The sequence below is a fragment of the Gracilinanus agilis genome, chromosome 2 (assembly GCF_016433145.1).
Source record: "Gracilinanus agilis isolate LMUSP501 chromosome 2, AgileGrace, whole genome shotgun sequence".
Taxonomy (NCBI): Eukaryota; Metazoa; Chordata; class Mammalia; order Didelphimorphia; family Didelphidae; genus Gracilinanus; species Gracilinanus agilis.
Genome location: NC_058131.1, coordinates 404,341,865 through 404,362,909, shown reverse-complemented (window position 1 = coordinate 404,362,909; position 21,045 = coordinate 404,341,865). Strand labels below are relative to the sequence as shown.

The 21,045-nt window shown below is 38.9% G+C and overlaps 1 protein-coding gene across 1 annotated transcript in view; it reads right to left on the bottom strand.

The window, feature by feature from the left end:
- Positions 1-21,045, bottom strand: part of SIL1 (SIL1 nucleotide exchange factor) — a 294,004-nt gene that overhangs the window by 191,111 nt on the left and 81,848 nt on the right. The window contains exons 3-4 of the mRNA XM_044664561.1: positions 15,383-15,497; positions 9,230-9,365 (exon numbers count right to left, since the gene is read on the bottom strand). Coding sequence (XP_044520496.1) covers positions 9,230-9,365; positions 15,383-15,493 — 247 coding nt within the window. The 5' untranslated portion in view covers positions 15,494-15,497. The remainder of the gene's footprint in view (positions 1-9,229; positions 9,366-15,382; positions 15,498-21,045) is intronic.

Here is a 21,045-nt window from a genome sequence, read left to right as displayed (position 1 = left end):
AATGCCTAGAAAGATCAAAAAAGAAAAAAATTAAAAGGTTGCCGTGGGCCTATATGCAGAAGACTCTAATCCTAAATACTTGAAATTAGTGGAGTTTCTCTAAAATAAATTGTTTTTCAAACCCATGCAAATCTGCACTGTTCTGACCAGATGGTTAGAGCTCTTTAATTCTTGGATTGCTCACATCAGTTGTTGGTGATTTAGGTTTTGTTTTGTTTTGTTTTGTTTTTAATTTTATTTTAAACGAACATGTTTCTCCCATGGGCTGAGTGCTTCTATCTTGTTGGTTCTTTCTACTAAAGTCAATTATTTAAGAGGTTCTCTTAGTCACTTTGAAATGATATCATTCACTAAGGAAATACAGGCCTGTGCCCATCAATAATTTCCAATAAAAACCAAAAAACTAGAAAGCATTGCTAATCTCCCTTTAGCCAACATAGTAGCAGCAGCAGATATGGCTAAGTGGTGTAGAGAAGAGCCCAATTTTTTGCTACAGTCTAGGCATATAACAAGCAAAGAAAACTGGTTTATTAAAAGGATAAGCCTCAAGTAGGTCAAAAGACATAACCAGTTTAAACAAAAAAAAGCAAAGGCAGATTCTGAAGGGTATCTACCACCATGAGACCAATTTATTAACTGAGCTATGATGCGGGGTAAAGGAGTGGGAAGAAGGGACAGAATCACCTTCTACCAAAAATCCAGATGCCCTTTGTATCTTTTGGTTCCTTTCAGTTCTAGATTCTATGATCCTATAACAGAAACCTTACCTGAAAGAGGAAATTGAGCCAAGATGGGTATTTTTATTCCTCCAAGCAATGAAGTAGAGATTTGGAATCAGAAGCCCTCACCTCAAATCCTAACTCTTTAATTAATAATTTAAATAATCATTTAATTAATAATTTAATTAATGTGTCAAGACAAATGACTTGGCTTTTCCAGACTTCAGCTGACTAATCTGTAAAATATGGTGCTCAGACTAAATCACATTTGGGATAAGATGCCTTCTAACCATAGGGCAGGGGTTCTCAACTTTTTTAAACCACAGAACTCCTTTAACAAGTCAGCTGAAGCCAATGAACTCAGAAAAATTGCTGTTAAATGAAACAAAACAAAATATATAATATTACAAAGAAACTAAAGGATAATTTTTTCCCATCTTAATCACAGATACTTTGAAGTCTATCTACAGATCCTTGGGGGTCCATGGAATCCAGTTTAAGAACTTTTCTTGAGGCTCTAATTTTATGAAATTTTATAGTTTAAGTTCATATATATAACAAAGATATACACAGGGTATGGCATCATGTTTTGTGATAGCAAAGAACTGGGGAAAAATAGATGCCTATTGGCAAAATGCTAATGACTAAACAAATCATAAAACATGAATGTGATCAAATATTACTCTAATATAAAAAATAATGACTACAGAAAAGCATGGAAAGATCTACATGAACTGATACAGAGTAAAGTAAGTAGATCCAACAAAAACAACATCTCCATAAAGACAATATAAATAAACACAAAAATAAAGAATAACCACATTTTAAAAAAATTTTAAGTGAATGCTGCAAAATTACAAAAGCAAGCTTGAAAGACTCCAAAGAAAAGATAAACCAAAGGATACCTTCCCACTGTGTCTATCCCTCTGCAGAGGAGGGAGGTCCACAATTAGGGTACATTCCACATATTAAATATTTTCAAAGTGCTGATCAGTTCTGTTGTTTTTTTTCCTTATGGCTTTAAAAATATTATTTGCTACACAGACTGGTCCTATGACTAGAAGGGGTAGGGGGAACGATATTGAGGAAAATTTTGACAATGAGGAAGACAAAAAATACTTATTTAAAAAAGAAATGGTAGTACATGATGGTGATGGAATACTATTGTGCTATAATGAATGATGAATTACTTGATTTCTATAGGAACTGGAAAGATCTCCATGAACTGATGTAGAGTGAAATAAACAGAACCAGGAGAATATTATACACAGAAACTGAAACATTGTGGGAAGATCAAATGTAATTGACTTCTCTACTAGCATCAATGCAATGATCCAGGACAATTCTGAGGAACTTATGAGAAAGAACGCTATCCACGTCCAGAGAAAAAACTGTGGGAATAGAAACACAGAAGAAAACATATGATTTACCACTTGTTTGTATGATTATATATGATTTGAGGTTTTGATTTTAAAAGATTATTACAAAAATGATTAATATGGAAATAGGATTTGAGTGATAATATATGTATAACCTAGTGAAACCACTTGTCAACTACAGGAGGGGGAGGGAGACAACAATAATCATGTAACCATGGAAAAAATTTAAAAATTAAAACTAAAAATATCTAAAAAATAAAATAAAATAAAAAAGAAATGGAAGGAACCTTATATATCCACCTAGTCCAAACTCCTCATATAAAAGAGGAAATGTAGATGAGAGATTAGGTGATTTGCCCAAGTCATACAAAATAAGCAAATGAGTGGAAGAATGTGATCCAGGGAACCAAAGAAAGAAGTCTTCCTTAATGTTGAACTTAGAAGGAATCCTATGTAGATGAATGTGTGTGTCTGTGTGTCTGTGTATGAGAGTCTGCCCACATAGGAGGTGGCTGGACCCTCTGAGGAAAAAGGAAGAGCTTAAACTTCAAGAAATGAAAATACAGATCCAAAGGTTGTGTCGGAAACAGTAAAGGAAAGAGGTTAGGAGAAGAGGCTTGGTAGGGTACTCAGTAACTCTAAAGGGCACAGAGCTACGGAGACTTCACATTAACATCAATGAGATCTAGCTAACATCACACTCCATACACTACAAGAAGTTCAAAATGAACATTCTAAAGGCTCTTCTAGAAATTAGAAAAGAAGACTGAAATTGAGGTCTTCCTGACTTCCAAGTCTAACACTTTAGGTCTTAGAATGCCAACATCTAGAAACTTCAAAAGGAAACTGAAAACAAACAAAGTGAATGCTGTGAAATTATAATGACCAAAGTTGGCTTAGGAAGAACTGTAAAATGCACTTCTTCCCACCCACTCCCTTTCTTTGAAGAGGTAGGAGGACTATGGGAAGGGAACAATACTGTCAGCTTGGTTGATGTGTTGGTTGGTTTTGTTGAGCTTTTTTTTATTCTTTGTTATTTAGCTCTCTGGTTTGGGGAGAGATTATTTTGGAAAATGTAGGTGATTTTTTATTTAAAGATGTCAATAAAAAAATTTTTATAGCAAGTTTGCTCCAGGTCACATATGCAAAACAAGATAGGCAACATCCCAAACAATCAATGAATCAATAAGCATTTAAAAAATACTTACTATGTTCCAGACACTGTGTTAACTGTGAGGGTCACAAAGAAAAAGCTCTAACAGGGCCTACCTGCAAGGAGTTTACATCCTAATGGGGTTTGAGAAAACACATATATAAACTGGTTCATACATACTTACACAGTAAGTAGTACTAACTTACAGAGTACTAGGCACTACTACTATACTCTATTACTAGCTTTAGAGGGGAAAGCACCAGAAACTTGAAAGCCTGGAAAAGACCTCCAACAGAAGATAATGCTAAAGCTGAGTCTTAAAGGAAGGCATGAACTCCAAGAGGTGAGAATAGTAGTGAGAGCAGTCCAGGCATGGTGAAGAGTTGGCACCAAGGCACACAGAAGGAGGAATGAGCACATTATGTGACAAACATCAAATAGACCAACGTGGCTGGAATATATATTAAGGAGAAATATATATGAGATTAAAAAAATAAGGGGCCACGGAGTTGAAGAGTTTTAAATGACAAAGGCATTCCCATCTAAAGGTATCACTAAGTTTAAGTTTAAGATTTTAAGGAATCATTAGAGTTTCCTAAGTAGGAGGTAACATGGTCAGACATCCTTTAGGAAATTCATATTGGCAGCTACTGTGGAGGATGGATGATCATGGAGAGAAACTTGAAGTTGAGAGTTGAATTAGAAGACAACTACAGTACAGTACAGGCAAGAGAGGATGCAGACCTGAACTAGGCAAACAGTTCCCTAACAAAACTATCCAAAGGTGGAATGAGCTGCCTTGGTTGGCAATGTGCATGCAAGACTACTTGCCTAGAATATTATAGAAGGGATTGTTGTTTGGGTAGTCTGGCATAGCTGGCCTCTAAAGTGCCTTCCAGAACTGTGGGAGTAGAAACACAGAAGAAAAACAACTGCTTGAACACATGGGTAGATGGGGATATGATTGGGGATATAGACTCTAAACAATTACCCTAATGCAATTATCAATAATATGGAAATAGGATTTGATCAATAAAACACATAAAACCCAGTGGAATTGCGCATCAGCTATGGGTATGGGGTTACAGGGGAGGGAAAGAACATGAATCATGTAACCATGGAAAAATATTCTTAATTAATTAATTAAGCCTTTTCAATTAAAAAATAAATAAAATAAAGTGCCTTCCAATTCTGTCATTCTGAGAAGCAAGAAAAATAGGATTTGAATCCAGATTTATGGGTTACTGGAATGAAAGAGAGATTAGCAGTGGTTTCTATATTTAATATCGAGGGAGTCCCCAAACCAGGCACCATTGAGCATATTCCAGAAGGGAAAGAAGGTAAAAGGATCCTACAAGAAACTATCAAGTCCTGGGACAAATTTCATTCAGGGTGCTATACCCTACTTGGCACCCCTTGAGAGTTAGCACTAAACAGTCTTTTCTACCCAGGACTGTGAATGTCTAACACTGTATCTTCACTAAACACTTTCTGATAGGTGAGACAGCTCCCAAAATAAACCAGAAAAGTATGGGAAATTGTTTCCAGGAACAAGAAACACAGAACAAGGCTGCTTACTTGAATGTCAGAAATTGATATGTTGTGTTTCAGAAGTGTCCTGGTAATCCAATAACTAGGAGAATGGATGAGAAAAGATTTCTAGGTAGACCAGATCCTAGACTGAAGGGGGATGTTGCAGATTGTTGGGTATATATAGTCTTTGAGGTTTAGAGCCACAGGAAGCATGATGGGGTTCTTCTCCATGAACATAGCATGACCACAACCTACCTCTCCTTCTCATATCTCATCTATTTCCCAGGGAAATTCATTTTCTTAAAACTCTGGCAGGGGGGAAGCAACTATTTGCTTCAGCACACCATCAGGCTATTATAAGAGGCTTAGAGATACATGGTTAGATTTAAATTCATGGAAAACAGAAACAATAAAGACCTCAAAAGGTCATCAAGTTGAATTCCTTGGCTTCTGATATTACTATAGAACAGTCACTTACCTTTTAAAAATCACTAAATAAGGGGGCAGCTGGGTAGCTCAGTGGATTGAGAGCCAGGCCTAGAGACGGGAGGTCCTAGGTTCAAATCTGGCCTCAGACACTTCCCAGTTATGTGACCCTGGGCAAGTCACTTGACCCCCATTGCCTACCCTTACCACTCTTCTGCCTTGGAGCCAATACACAGTATTGACCCCAAGACAGAAGGTAAGGGTTAAAAAAAAAAATCACTAAATAAGACTCCTTTAGTAATAGGTTTACCTGAGTCTCACAACCATTACATTAAAAGTCTTTCCTAAAATCTAGCCTGAATTTCCCCCCCTTAAATTTAACCCCATTCTTTCATTTTTCTCCTCACTGAAAAGAAAGAACAAATGATGACCACCATACAAGTTTTTATTTCTATGCCACAGGACTCATCAGAGCCTCATATTTCCTTGAAAGATTCAGGTCAAAGTGAATGGAAATAAAGACTGCCTGGCCACATGACCATCTTTTGGGACTGATAATTTCTTTCTTTCTTTCTTTTTAATATTGTTTCATGTTTACATGATATGTTTTCTTTCCCTCCCCGCTCCTGGAACCAACAAGCAATTCCACTGGGTTATACAAATGTTATCACTTGATCTCTAATTCCATAATACTCGTTTTTGCAATAAAGCAATCTTTTGAAACAAAACCCCAAATCATGTGCCCATATAAACAAGTGATAAAACATATGTTTTTCTTCTGCATTTCTACTCCCACAGTTCTTTCTCTGGATGTGGATAGCGTACTTTCTTATAAGTCCCTTGGAATTGTCATGGATCATTGCATTGCTATTAGTAGCAAGGTCCATTACATTGGATTTTCCCACAATGTTTTATTTTTTGTGTACAATGTTCTCCTAGTTCTGCTCAATTCACTCTGCATCAGTTCATGGAGGTTCTCCCAGTCCATATAGAAATCCTCCAGTTCACCATTCCTTACAGCACAATAGTATTCCATCATCATCATAAACCACAATTTGTTCAGTCATTCCCCAATCAAGGGACACCCCCTCATTTTCCAATTTTTTACCACCAGAAAGAATATGGTTATGATTATTTTTAAACAACCCTTTTTTATTATTTCTTTGGAGTACAAACCGAGTAGTGGTTTTGCTAGATCAAAGGGCATACATTCTTTAAAGTCCTTTGGGCATAATTCCAAATTGCCTTCCAGAATGGTTGGATCAATTCATAACTCCACTAGCAGTGTATTAGTTTGGGACTGATCATTTCAAAGTCAAGCCTAACTGAGGGTTAAGCAGGTGAAAATTTCCCTACTTAGTCTATTAAGCATGGAGTTTTTCAGTGGTCTCCAGCGGGATGACCTATTCTTGTTCATTTGAGTCAATTCCACTTCTCCAGAGAAAAGTGGTTCTGTTGATTGCTGCCAGGCAGATTTCTGAATGTAAAGTTTACAATTACATTTTGATTTGGGGGTGGAACACATATAGAAAGTTATAATTTACTGCAAATTTATGTCCCCAAAGAACCTCACAACTTGTAAACCACCCCAAATATGCTTTTGCTCAAAAGAACCTTTCTTTATTAGCATACTTCTGTCCATCAACAAATAAGATCCTCCTAAGATGACACAGGTACTGACTGAGAATGTCCCAAGACCCTATACTCTCCAGTTTCCTACAGCACCTCTCCTTTTCTAAGTAGAATTAAAGAACTCTTCATGATGGAGACACAGTAAGGCAAGATCCCATCAGACAAAAAAGGAAAAGGAACACATAAAATGAAGATTGCTTCACTTTGGTTCTCTGAGTTTCATATTTCAGTTTCTGACTTCTGAGGATTCTTATAAAAAGAGAGGCCTATAGCCTACTTGATAACTGTAAAGAAAATCATCAATAGGAAAAGTTCTTCAGAACTTATGAGAAGCTGGAAGGTAAGAGTTTAGGGTTGAGGTGGTACAAAGCTCCAGACCCAATTAAAATAGGGTTTGGATTAACTTTCTATGAGACTGAGGAAAACACATTTGTCCCAGATGTCAGAGCTGGTGTGTTAAAAGGGCACAACAAGGCTGTTTCCTGCTTCTCTATTAAGAAAGGCCACTTCTTTCCTGAGGTGCACAGAGGAGGCAGACATTCATCTCTATTTCTTCAAGGTATTCATCTCTTTGGAAAAAAACATGATCCCCTGTCCTTTGCAGGGGACATCACATAGAATCATGCTGTTCACCTATGATCCAGGAGTTACTGTCATTCATCTCCCACCCCCACATGAAAATCAGCACTGGAAAAAGTCAGGGAAGCCCTAGGATCCAATATGTTAGCTCCTGAAACATTATCTCAACCAGTATTAGCTCTGTTCCCAATTGTCTGGGCTTGTTGCTTCATCATTGCTCTATTATAACAATTGCCTGTGGGCTCAGCATGAGCTACATTCTTATAAATGTAGCAAAAAAGCAAAGCAAATGCTGATGACTCCTACTGCATAGAGTGACACGGTCAGCTAGGATGCATGATGGACTACTGACACTATACTATTGCCATCATTGGAGTTTTCTATGAAACCTTTCTTCGGCTGAGGAAAAGAGTCCACAAGGTACACTGAGGATTATAGCAGCATATTAACCATGGGGGAGAAAAAGAGAGTAGAAGAGGGATCCTCCTGCAATATTCCCAAATGCCTCATTCTTTTCATAATATAATTACCATGGGTGAAAACTTCTCCATACAATATTCCTCATTCCCTTCTCCAAGAGTATCCAAAGGGGAACTAAGGACTAAGAGGAAAATGAAATGAGCATCAATTAGTAATGTTTAATAGATTTTCTTTTACTGCTACAAGTGCCAGTGAGGTGGAGCTCAAAGCACCCACATTTCACACATCACACACACATACACAAAAGAACATTTGCCAGATGAACATGGCCCCTTTTATACCACAGAAAAGTCACCTCCTAATCTAAGGGGGTCTAATAGAACATTCTCTCTATCCAATGGATAATAGTGATGTAGCAAACTGGATCCACATTCCTATCCCAGATGTGAAATGGCAACTGAATTTTCTCCCCATCTATTCACACTAGGTTGGAAGTAGAGAGAAACAATTCTTTCTCCCTGGGTAAATGTTCTATAGAATGAAAAAAAAAAAAGACAAAATCCAAGGAGATTCCCTCTCAAAAAATTGAGTTGACCTAGGAGGTTGCTTACCCCTAAGTGCACAGGACGATTCCTGGACCCATTTCATTTTCTAATGTCCTTTGCCCACTCTTGAAGATTAAAGGGAACCCAAGAGCTGCTTCCCTCCCCCTGAATCCACAATCCCGTTAAAAGGTAATAAGAGCTAGACAAGATAGAAGGAGAGTTGAGTTTCCATTTCAGCCTCACTACATGATTTTCTCTGGACCCTGCGCACAGGCCAGATTGAAGGTTGAAGTCTCTGCTGTAGGGGATGCTTCCCATCTAAAAACAATGTCCAGCTCAAAGGTGGAAATTGCCTTTTCACCTGGAACACTAGCACATGTCCCTTTAACCACAGAACAATCCTGCCCTGCACCATTGCTTAGGACTCTCTAGTGAACAATATTTCGGCAGCAAAGAGCTGAACAGCAGAGACCAAAATAGCATTTGCCAAGTGAGGCACATGTCCCTGCCTCTCCTGTGCTTCAGAACTGCAAGGAAAGAAAGTTTTCAATCACTTGTTCAGAAAGCACAGCCACCCACCACTTGCCTGCCAGGGCACTTAAACACTGGAATTTCTGTTCTGCTGGATAATGAACCTCCCCTCACGCACCCCCCAACCCCGGGCACCCGCCTCACTCACAGCATTGTTCCCCTCCTGCAGGCCAAAGAGAGACTGTTCCTTTTCAAAACTAGACTCTCAAGATCAAAAAGAATATGCAGGCTCAATTCAAAGTGTATTTTTAGGATTTTTGTCAAATCTCTCTCCCAGACAGGAAGGGCCTGGCCTGGAATTAAGCCCATTACCTGGCTGCAGGGTCTGCCATTGGTTTGTGGGATAAAATACGTCTAGGTCTTCATTGTCAAGTTCTTCCTCTGTTGATGTCTCTTTCTTTTTTTCCTGAACACTGCTCTTCTCTGGATTGGACAGTGAGAACTGATTCTGTATTAAAAAAAAATGCAATTTGTGACCCACTATGAATGGGTGGCAGAGAGAACATGACTTCCATTAAACCACATTTTTCAAGCCAGAGATTAAACATGTCAAGGATAGATAGAGGGAATATGGTTAAGTGACTGAATTCAAAAGCCCCGTACCTTAAGTAAGCCATATGGCCACAAATAGTACATCTAGAACAAAACAAATATGTTTGTTCAAAAGACACTTCACCTTTCCAGTCTTCTCAAGCCTTATACTCCCCCTGCCCATGTGTTCTTTGATAAGGTGACACTGGCCTCCTAGCTATTCCATCAATAAGAGACTGATCTCTCAGCTCTGGGTATTTTCTCTGGCTATCCACTGTGCCTAGAATACTCCATCCTCATTTCCATAAAGTTCCAACTAAAATTTCATCTTCTTCTCCCAAGCCTTTCCCAATCCTTCTTAGTCCCCTCTTCCTTTCATTTCCCAATTATCATATATATTATATATTAAATAAATATATATACACATATATATAGTTTGTATGCGCTTGTGTATATATGTACACACACACACACACACACACACACACACACACACACACACATATATAGTTTGTACATATTTACTTATTTTCTCCTCCATTAGGTTGTGAGCTTCTGGAAGGCAAGGACTATCTTTTGCCTTGGTATCCTCAGTGCTTAGCATGGGGCCTGGTACATAGTAGGCACTTAATAAACTTACTGACTTTAAGGAGAGTGGGAAAAAAAACATAATGAAAGGGAAAAAAATACGCAGGATAAAATCAGGTTTGTGGCACCTTATTCTTTCTCTCTCCTAGAAAGTAAGGAAGGATAAATGAGAAAAGGTGTGTAGCACTTTTGAGTTTGAGGTAAAGATTTGAAAGAAATACAAAATACTATTAATTTTTGCTCCTTTCAAGTTTCCTTCCATAGAAGCTTCTAGGCTTGAAGTAAAGGGATCTGAAAGGGATCGGGCCCAGTGATTTTCAATTCAAACCCAGGGAAGCAAGGTATCATGAATGAGCTCACATGCATATCCATAAGTTAGTTGAGCCTAGTTAAAAACAGACCTCCTCAAACAGAAATAGCTGAAATTTATTCCTCCATGAAGTACTACTCATGGTACTCTGGACACAAAACTAGACCTGACATTCTAAGCCTTGGGATCCAATCCCAGCTCTGTCACCTACTACAATCAGAATAACCTGGCTGAGCCACTTTGCCTCTTAGCCTCATACACTGACAAAGAGGAAAGAGGGAGGGGTGATACAAAAAGATCCACCACCTCCAAGGTCTCTTCCAATTCTCAAACCATGACCCTGTGATCAGAATGTATCAGTACAACAGACTAGTGCTGGAGCCAGGAGGCATTAGTACAGCTTCCAGCTCAGTCACAAACTAGCTGCAAGCCTTGGAAAAGGAACCTTTCTGAGACTTTCTCCTCCTCTATAACACAAGGCTACAATCTGTATTAAATACTTCACTTGTGATATTCTGATAAGATAATGTAACTAAAAACACTTTGTAAATAACCTAGTACTCAATAAGCAAATTAGAAGAACTCAGGAAAAGTACCTGTCAGATGTATGAATAAGGGAAGAAAAGTTCATGACCAAATAAGACACAGAGAAGATTTACAGGAGATAACATGAATAATTCTGATTACAGCAAATTTAAAAGGTTTTGCAGAAACAAAACCAATGTAGCCAAAATTAGAAGGAAAGCAAGAAACTTGTATGGAGGGGGATTTTACAGCAAATTTCTCTCATAAAGATTTCATTCATATATATGTGTGTGTATATATATGGAATTAAGCCACATCTATAAAAAAAATTTTTAATGGTAAAAGGATATGAACAGAAAGTTTTCAAAAGAAGAAAGCATATTAAAATTGCTATCTGCCTCCAGGGAAAGAAGTGATGAAGTTTCAATGTAGATTTAAGTATGATTTTTTCACTTTATTTTTCTTGGGCTTTTTTTGTAACTTGGCTTACTTAGAAATATGTTTTGCATGATTTCACATATATAATTGAGATTACATTTCTTGCCTCCACAATGGGTAGGGAAGAGGTGGGAGAAAGGGAAATAATTCAAAACTCAAAATTTTAATCAAATAAACGTAAAAAGAAATAACAAGGGGGCAGCTGGGTAGCTCAGTGGATTGAGAGCCAAGCCTAGAGACGGGAGGTCCTAGGTTCAAATCTGTCCTCAGACATTTCCCAGCTGTATGATCCTGGGCAAGTCACTTGACCCACATTGCCTACCCTTACCACTTTTCTGCCTTGGAGTCAACGCTGTGTATTGGTAAGGGTTTAAAAAAAATAACAAATTTTAAAATGAAAATAAAAAATTGTAAATGAAGAAATCAGAGCTATTAAGAGTCATGAAGAAAAATAACTTCCCTATATTCCTAATAATTAGGAGCAGCTTTGAGGCAGAGAGGATAGAATACCAGGCCTGGAGTTGGGAAAACTCATCTTCCTGGGTTCAAATTTGGTCTAAGACACTTTACAGTTGTGTGACCCTGGGCAAGTCACTTAATCCCCATTTGCCTCAGTTTTCCCATGAGCTGGAGACAGAAATAGCAGATCACTCTAGTATATTTGCCAAGAAAACCCCAAATAGGGTCACAACTACTAATAATTACAGAAATGCAATTTAAAATGACTCTTAGGCACCACTTCACACCCATCTGATTGGCAATGAAAACAACAAATGCTAAAGGAGATTTAGAAAAATATAGATACTAAGGCACTATATCAAAGAAAGAGGCTCATATATACAAATATATTTTTAGCAGTTCCTTCTGTGTTGGCAAAGAACTGGAAACTGAGGGGATGTCCATTAGCTGGGGAATGGCTGATCAAGTTGTGGTACATGAATGTGTTAGAATACTTCTGTGCTGTAAGAAATGATGAAGGGGATAGTTTCAGAAAAACCTGGGAAGACTTATATGAACGGATACAAAGTGAAGTGAGCAGAATTAGAAGACCATTGTACACAATAACAGCAATATTGTAATGAGAATCAACTGTGAAAGACTAAGCTATTCAGATCAATGCAAAAATCCACAACAGTTCCGAAGGACTCATGAAGAAAAATGCTATCTATTTCCAGAGAGAAAAACTGATGAACTCAGAACAAATTGTAGCATAAATTAACCTTTTCATTTTGCTTTCCTCCCCTCCACAATATGATAATGTGGAAATGTTTTGTATGACTTCATATGTATAATGGATATTACATTTCTTGCCTCCTCAACAGGTTGGAGGAAGGGGTAAGAGGAGAGAATTTGTAACTAAAAATAACTACACACATACTCTAATATATTTCCTCGTCTATAAGATTTGATAGCTAAAATATATTATTTCTCATGTCCTTTCTATATGTTCTTTGTAAATGTGACTATAACCTTCTATTCCCTCTACTAGCTACTTGGTACCAAAATTCCCCCACCCAGACATACTCTCTCTCCTTTATCTTTTTTTAAAATCCTTATCTTCTGTCTTAGAATTGACACTAAGTATTGTTTCCAAGACAGAAGAGCAGTAAGGGCTAGGTAATGGGGGTTAAGTAACTTACCCAGGGTTACACAGCTAGGAAGTAAGGCCAGATTTGAACCCAGGTCCTCCCAACTCCAGGCTCGACTCTTGATCCACTGAGCCATCCAGCAGTCCCTCATTTCTTATATTCTCTAGACCTAGCTTTTTAACTAGCAATAAGTAAAAAAGTATTCAGATAAACAAATCTTTATTCAGAAGTTAATGGATGATTACGGCTTACTACTTTCCAGGCCTACAGGAGCATTTCCATTTTTACAAAGGACCAAGTTTTCATTTAAAGGAATAAATCACTTCTGGTGAAATAATAGGCCAAATGTGAAACCAATCAAAGAAACACTTGGGGATGGAAACCCCTCAAATCGCAATTGGTTATTGCCAATTTACAAACTTGGATCTGATATCAGTGGGTAATTCTTTCACCATGAAATTACAACATTCAGATACAACTATATTCATTGGACTAACTCCCTACTTTCTCTCTGTAGTTCTGCTTGGTTTGAACTCCAGGGAACATAATGTCCAAGTAGGGTGCCTTTCCCCTTAACCCTGTTCTCCCTACAGACCTTCGTCTTGTTTTCCAGCTTCCTTTGATGTATGTTGTCTTCCCACATTCAACTGTAAACCCCTTAAGGCCAGGGACAGCCTCTCTTTTTCTTCCTTATATCCCCCAGTGGTTAGCACAAAGTTAGGCAATTAAATGTTTTATTGTTTTGTATTCCACACTCCTATATTATATGCTACCTGATCAGCCTTCAAGGATCAGAATTATAGCGTTTCAGCTGGGCCCCTAAAAGGTGTGGAGAAGGGAGGCAGAGGCCACAGAGGAACAAGAAGCAGAAACCTTCCTTGATCAGCAGTCAATCTTTTCAAAAGGTTTTCAATGGTTTGCACAAATGCCTTTGGGAAAGTGCGGATTTCAGGTTGTTGGTGCTGTTAGCCTGGGCTCTAGGTACCCATGAATATATCATTAACAGTCCATTTTTACTGTTGTGAAGGTGGCTGACTGCATAATTTGGATTTTAAATGCCACCAGGACAGCAATTTTTATGGTATGAGAGAAAAGACACTTCAACTCCTACTTGTGCTTAGCACATGATGAAAGATTATGACAAATGGATACAGCTTAGGAACAGCCATAAGGATAAAAGCAGCTTCTGTTGATGAAAGTCAGTATTAACATTTTTCTGAGACTAGACTCAATAGAGCTAATATAAATGGGCCAGAATAATTATTGCTCTGAAAGCTCATCTATTTGGTTCGACTATTATCCAAAAGGGACTTAATAACACGAAGTCCTTAAGTAAATTCATCAGCACGCCTTTGTTAATTGTGCATCTGTTAAAGCTCATTGGGTAGGGGGTGGGGGGGGGAGGAATCCTCACAAACCTGGGGAACACAAAACTAACTCATTTTCAAGAGGGCAAGAATAGGGAAACAACCTCATCTTCCCCCTTCAGTACCCTTCCTAGGGGCATTCAAAGGTCTGTTAGGCCAGGCACCCCATGGCTAGGACTCATATCCCATGACCACACACAGTCACACTGCACAGACAGTTCTCAGAACAGGGACGTTATAAACCATTACTATTCCCCTTTAAGGATGATAATGAAAATGGCACTGAAAGGATCTTCATGAGAGAGCATTAAAGGTTCAAAGGAACAAATGACTCTAGAGGACACATTTTCTCTCTAGCTTATAGGACTACAAAAGCAGGGGTGAGAGACAGAGGAGAAAACAAATCATTTCAGAGAGGTGGAAATTTGCCATGAGCCAAAGGTGAACCTTGGCAGCACTAAAGATTTTTATTAATTTGATCACAATTGTCATTTGCATTTTAAGGGCTTCTCACTAGAAAGCCAAGAAGTACTTTACCCAGTGCTTAGATGGAGCCTCAGGAGGATTCCATAGAGGTGGACCCAAATGGGCAATGCAGGGTGAGACTTTCAGAAATATAACAATAAAGGCTCCACTCTAAGGCAATGGCATGGTCAAGGGCAGAAAGCAAATCATAAAGGAAAAGTAAGCCCAAGAGGACCCTGTGTTTCATGTGTTATTTCCCAGAGCAGGCCAGGTGTGGTAAAAGCTATGTCAGTGAAGAAAAGACAGAAGAGAGGGAGAAAAGACAAAAGGAAAAAGAAGACCCAAAAAAAGAGATAGAAGGGAAACAAGGTCTTTCCTGGAAAGTGAAGGATCTCTGTCTGCAGTCCTTCACCTCAATGAGAATGCTCTTCTTCATCATTCGATATTAAGATACACCTTTCAGAAACTTTCTCATCAGACAGGAACAGAGAGCCATGCAAGCCAGAGGCAGGTAACAACAAAGTGGAGCCACTTAATGCCACCAGTCATTTAAGTTAGTAGAAACAAAGGTAATTCTCTCCTTTAGCATCCCCAAGAAATACCAGTGATTTCTCTAACCAAATTCTGGGCTGCTTCTTGTTCCAAAACTTACCTGGACATGATTATTGAGGCATGAAGAAATGTATGCGGCTGCCAGCAGCCAAAGCATTATGCTCAGCACGGATACCCTTAATGGGAGGAGCACCTGGGATGCCATTGTCATCAGCCTAGTGATATCAAAAGGAGAAAGTTAGTATGGGCATTTGTGTGTTCATTTAACTGCATACCAGTGGACCCTTCTATTCCCAGTATTCTGCCATGAAGGGATCATCAATTACACTTAGAACTGGCTTGGGGGTTAAGGAGAAGGAAAGAGGAGAAGTCCCCTATGGCTGGGCTACCTATGGCTTTTTGGACATGCTGCAATTGTCCAATATACAGTGGGTAAACCTATGCTGCCCAGCTCTCCAGTATGTTTTACCTGCTGTGCTACCCAAGTAAAAGTTAGCTCCAAGTCTATCCAGACTTATCTTCTTGGGCAAAGTGGCTAATAGGTCAAGAACAAAAGGCTTTTTGGAGGAAGGTAAAATGGACTAATGCCCTGGCTACTGTGTATTGGCACATCAAAGGAAGTCCTCTTATAATGACAATTGCCCCTAGGAAGTAGCATGATCCACCTTACACCATTCAGAAAGGATTAAGATATTGATCTATAGATAAGAGGCTCTTTCAGGAACTAAATAGTTCTAGTTGAAGACTTACTACAGTTCAGGAATTTTAATCTCAAATTGTATTTTAATATAATATAACCTTTTCCTGGTTCAAAATTCCTATAAAAGTTATCTTGAATGGCCTTGGGATAGAGAGGATGTAGAGGATGGAATGTAGATAGCATAAAAGGACTGTGCCAATTTGGATATTTCTCTACCTATGCTGGAAATGCTTTGATATAGAATGTAAAATTAATCACTGTTCATGGCAGACTTGTGCCTCAAATACAGAATTAATTTTTTTCCCAATAGGAAGAGCTACATGGCTGTTCATACTACTTTGATAAACTGATTCACAAGTGAGATGGAGGATCACCAGAACTTCCTAGTTTGATCTGGTGCCGCCTAAGTCATCTAGGTCTTAACCATATGGCTCATCCCTAACCCCCTTGGACCTTTCTCATCTGAACTTCTGGTGACCCTAGAGATTCCAGGGCCTCACTATCTTGTAGCACATTTTAGTATGTCATCTTCTCACCTGGTATGTGAACTCCTCAAGAACTATCTCAGTGCTTAGAACATATTAAGCACTTATTAATTTTTTTCATTCATTTATGTAATTTACTAAGGTAATGATTACTAAGATAAGTGATAAATTAAACAAATAAAAGGCCCCAGACATTAAGGATCTAACCAACCCATCACAGTGGCTTTTCCCAAAGTTTCCATCTGTCCTCAAACTTTGCACAGCTTCCCTTCCCTGCATCCTAGAATCTGGCCTCATATTTCACTGAAAAAAACTGATACAATTTCCTAAGACTTTCTTCTCCTTGTGTCACATAGTTCAGCTTTCTCCCCCATTATCTCTCCCTTCAACCAAGTTCTTCAAAAAATGGCCCTTTCCCTTGATAAGGAAAACCCTTATCTTCGTGATGATCCTCTTCCATCCCACTCATCTATACACTCTCATTAATCTTCCATATATTGGCTGCTCCCATTCTAACTCCCATACTAACACAATCATGATTCCCCATCTTTAAAAAAAAAAAAAAATCCTGAGTTGATCCAACCATCCTATATATCCATCCTATCATCCTCTCTCCTCTTTTGTGGCTAAACTGATTAAGAAAGCCTTCTCTGATAGCTGCCTTCTCTTCCTATATTCTCACTCACCTCAGGTACACACTAGCAGTTGATAAGAGCTCAGGGGCTGGAATCAGTAAGATTGGAGTCTAAGTCAGGCCTCGGACACTAACTGTGTGACCCTAGGCAACTCACTTTATCTCTGCTTGCCAAAGATTCCTCATCTGTAAAATGGGAGCAATAGCAGCACCTATCTCAAAGGGTTGTTGTCATGATCAAATGAGATAATATTTGCAAAGCACTTAGAAGAGTGCCTGGCACATTATATAAATGTTTTTATTATTCCCCCTTCTAAACTCTCTATAGTTCATTATTCCACTAAAACTATTCCCTCCAAGGTTAGCAGTTTCTCCTAATTAACAAATCTAATGGCCTTTTTCAATATTCCTCCTCCTCCATCACCTCTCCAAAGTCTTTCACACTATCATCTTCTATTCCATTACATTCTGCTTTCAATAACAATGCCCTCCCTGGATTCTCTTCTTACCCCCCACCCCAAGGCTTGGTGGAGCTTCAATAAAAGATTCATTAGGTGTTCTAATCAATTTTGGGGTTTAATTATTTCTTTGCAGAAGATTCACAGATGTACTTATCTTGCCCCAACATCTCTCCTGACTTCTAGTCTGGTAAATGCCAGGGAAACATCTGGAACTAGATGTTCTGACAAAGTAGGTATCATTCTAAACTAAACTCTACATATCCAAAACTGAACTCCTTACATCCCCCACGAAACCCTTTCCTCTTCCAAACTTTGCTATTATTTGTTTGGAGGGCATGATCACCTCATAAAGCCAATCCTTGGCCAAGTCAATTCTACCTTCCAAAGATTTCTTTATATAAACCCCTCTTCTATGAAACTGTTACCATTTTGGTGCATGTCTTAATCATCTCATTCCTGGACTATTGCAATAACCTGTAGCTGGACTTCCTGCCTGAAGTCTCTACGCTCTAGTCCAGTGGTTCCCAAACTTTTTTGGCCTACCACCCCCTTTCCAGAAAAAAATATTACTTAGCGCCCCCTGGAAATTATGAAACTATTTATTGAACTCAGAATGCAATACAAAAAAAAGTGTGGCCATCACCGCCTCCCTGGATCACTGCAGCACCTACCAGGGGGCGATAGTGCCCACTTTGGGAATCACTGCTCTAGTCCATCCTTCATTCAGCTATCAGAGTGATCATCTTAAAGCACAAGTCTGAAGTCAGGAGGACCTGAATTCAAATTCTGAATTCAAAGTGTCTAAATTAAATACTCAATAGCTCTTTGACCCTGGGCAAGTCACTTAACCTCTGTTTGTCTCAGTTTCCTCAACTGTCAAATGGAGTCAGCAACCACCTCCAAGGACTGTTTCAAGAATCAAATGAGACAATATTTGTAGTGAGTACTATATAAATGTTAGTTACTGAGTTGTCCATTACCCCCTGACATGATACATAGAATTATAATAGTTTAATTTATATTAATTATGGTCCAGTATATCCCTGCTGAATTTCATTCCCCAGCCTTCCTATTTTTCCTCACTATAATTTCCAAAGGAAAAGGCTTTATGAAATTGTTGAATTGAGACTATCATAGTTCCCAAATCCTCTCCTAGAATAAAAACAAGAAAGCCCTGCCTTTCAGTCTAACCTCATCTTCTTAGGAAAATAGGAAACTGTATCAGCCCCTCTGTCCTTACCATGTGGCTGCGATGTTTTACCTCCTCATCTCAGCCTACAGGCTCCCCCTGGCTCCCTTATAATTCCCACAAAAATCCAATCTTCTACAGTAAGCCTTTCTCAACTCCTCTTAATTCTAGTGGCTTCTTTTTGTGGTTGATTTCCTATTTATTCTGTACATAACTTGTTTGTAAATATTTTGTTTCTTTGTTGTCTTCCCCCACCCCACATTAGATGATGAGCCCCCTTAAGGGTAGGAACTGTCTTTTGCCCCTTTTTTGTATCACTAATCTTTAACACAGTGCCTAGTACATTTGTAGGTGCTTGATAAATTATTATTGACTGACTGACTTCCCAAAGGACATCTGGATCAGGGAAAGAAAACAGTCTTGCTAGTCCAGTGTTGAGCTAAAAAAGCCTAACCGAATGGAAAAGTACAGGCTCAGGCACTAAAAATAGATGCTGCACTTTTACAGCAGAAAAAGCCTTTGGTTTTTGCTGGGTTTCTTCTACTTTTTTTCCTTTAACAAAATGGGAAGACTGAGTGCCATACAAGCCTCCCCATTGGCCAGGCTTTCAAGGGCACCAGTTCTAGCATTCCTAGAGATAAGGAGTTCACAAAATCTTGTTCATCTCTAGGATGATTCATGACATGTCTGTGCAAGAGAGGTCACACAAAATAAGGACAGAGGGTCATAGGCTACAACAATTGATGGAGAGTGGCTGCAGAGGCAAGAACTGCTTCCCTCTCTGAAGCCTCTTTCACCAAAGAGCAAGACAAACCCTGGGCCCCCTGCTGACTAAATGGGAAGAAGAGGTGGGAGAAAGATATGAAAAAATAAGAATCAAAACTATACAAACAAGAAAAGAAAGGAGCCAGATTAACACTGGTTTTCATCTCTCCAAAGAAGTACATGTTAATGCAATACATAGTAATGAGTGGATTTGGGTCTCCTTTGTCATAGCCACTGCTAAGCAACAAAACAGGTGGTAGGGAAGAGGAAGAAAAGGAGAAATAGAAGGAATAGAGTTAGGACAAGGAAGAGGGCCATGGTAAAAGAATAAAGACAATGAGGAAGGAGAAGGAAAAAAAGAAGATAAATTGAAGAAAGGTCAGAGGCAGCTGACTGACAAATCTCACTTCCAAAGGGGTAAGTTGGCACAGCAAGAATGGTAACTTCCATATGGTTCCCAGCAGGCACACACATGCATAAAGAGAATAATACCTCCAGCAGCCTCCTCTACTCATAGGAAAGGAACAAACACTGTTTGATTCATTAAGTGGATCCTCTCTCTTCTTGATACAACCCAATTATACAGCTGAACTAGTCATCCCTTTAATTTTTCCCTCTTCATAAAATATAAACCATGGGGGACAAGAAGACAGCTAAAGGGGCTACAGAGAAGTGAGGCAAGGACTCATCCCCCTTCCCTCATTTCTGGTAGCACAGGTCCTAGCACGAGAGGCCCTGTAATGAACATCAACTAAAAGGAGTGAGGTTGGATACTCCTCCCATTAAATCAAGGAAAGCTGTGACTATTTTGCACATAACCTAGCCTTCACTTAAAAAACAAGATAGATAGGAGGAGATTACAATTTTCCCTGGGAAAATGCTTTTCTTGGCTTTGCCCAGAATACAGAGAAAAGTAAATGCTTCATAGCCATGATCTACAAGTCTGCCTAGGTTCTATCTAGGCAACATTAACATGAAGGAACCCAACACTTGAAGCCAAAAGATCTCCTGATAATAAATGGACAAAGACTATCCCCTAGGCTCAGGGCCAGAAGAGCATACAGATTTAGTAAAAAGCCAGGGAGAATTTCCTGATATTTCTCCTCTTACCTATCCTCCTCCTTTGAGTCTGAAGTTCAAAACTGCTATTATGGGGGCAGCTGGGTAGCTCAGTGGATTGAGAGCCAGGCCTAGAGATGGGAGGTCCTAGGTTCAAATCCGGCCTCAGACACTTCCCAGCTGTGTGACCCTGGGCAAGTCACTTGACCCCCATTGCCTACCCTTACCACTCTTCCACCTATAAATCAATAAACAGAAGTTAAGGGTTTAAAAAAAAAATAAAAAAAAAATTTAAAAAAAAAAAAAAAAACTGCTATTATGCCTGGATGCATCTGCAACAAGTTCTTTCACCATTACCCTTAGATCTACCTGTTGACAGACTTGCATTTTTAAATTTTATTTTCTTCACCTGACTTAAAAGATCCCAGCTCAGCTTGGGAAATGGAAACTTATTTTCAGTGTTCCACCAA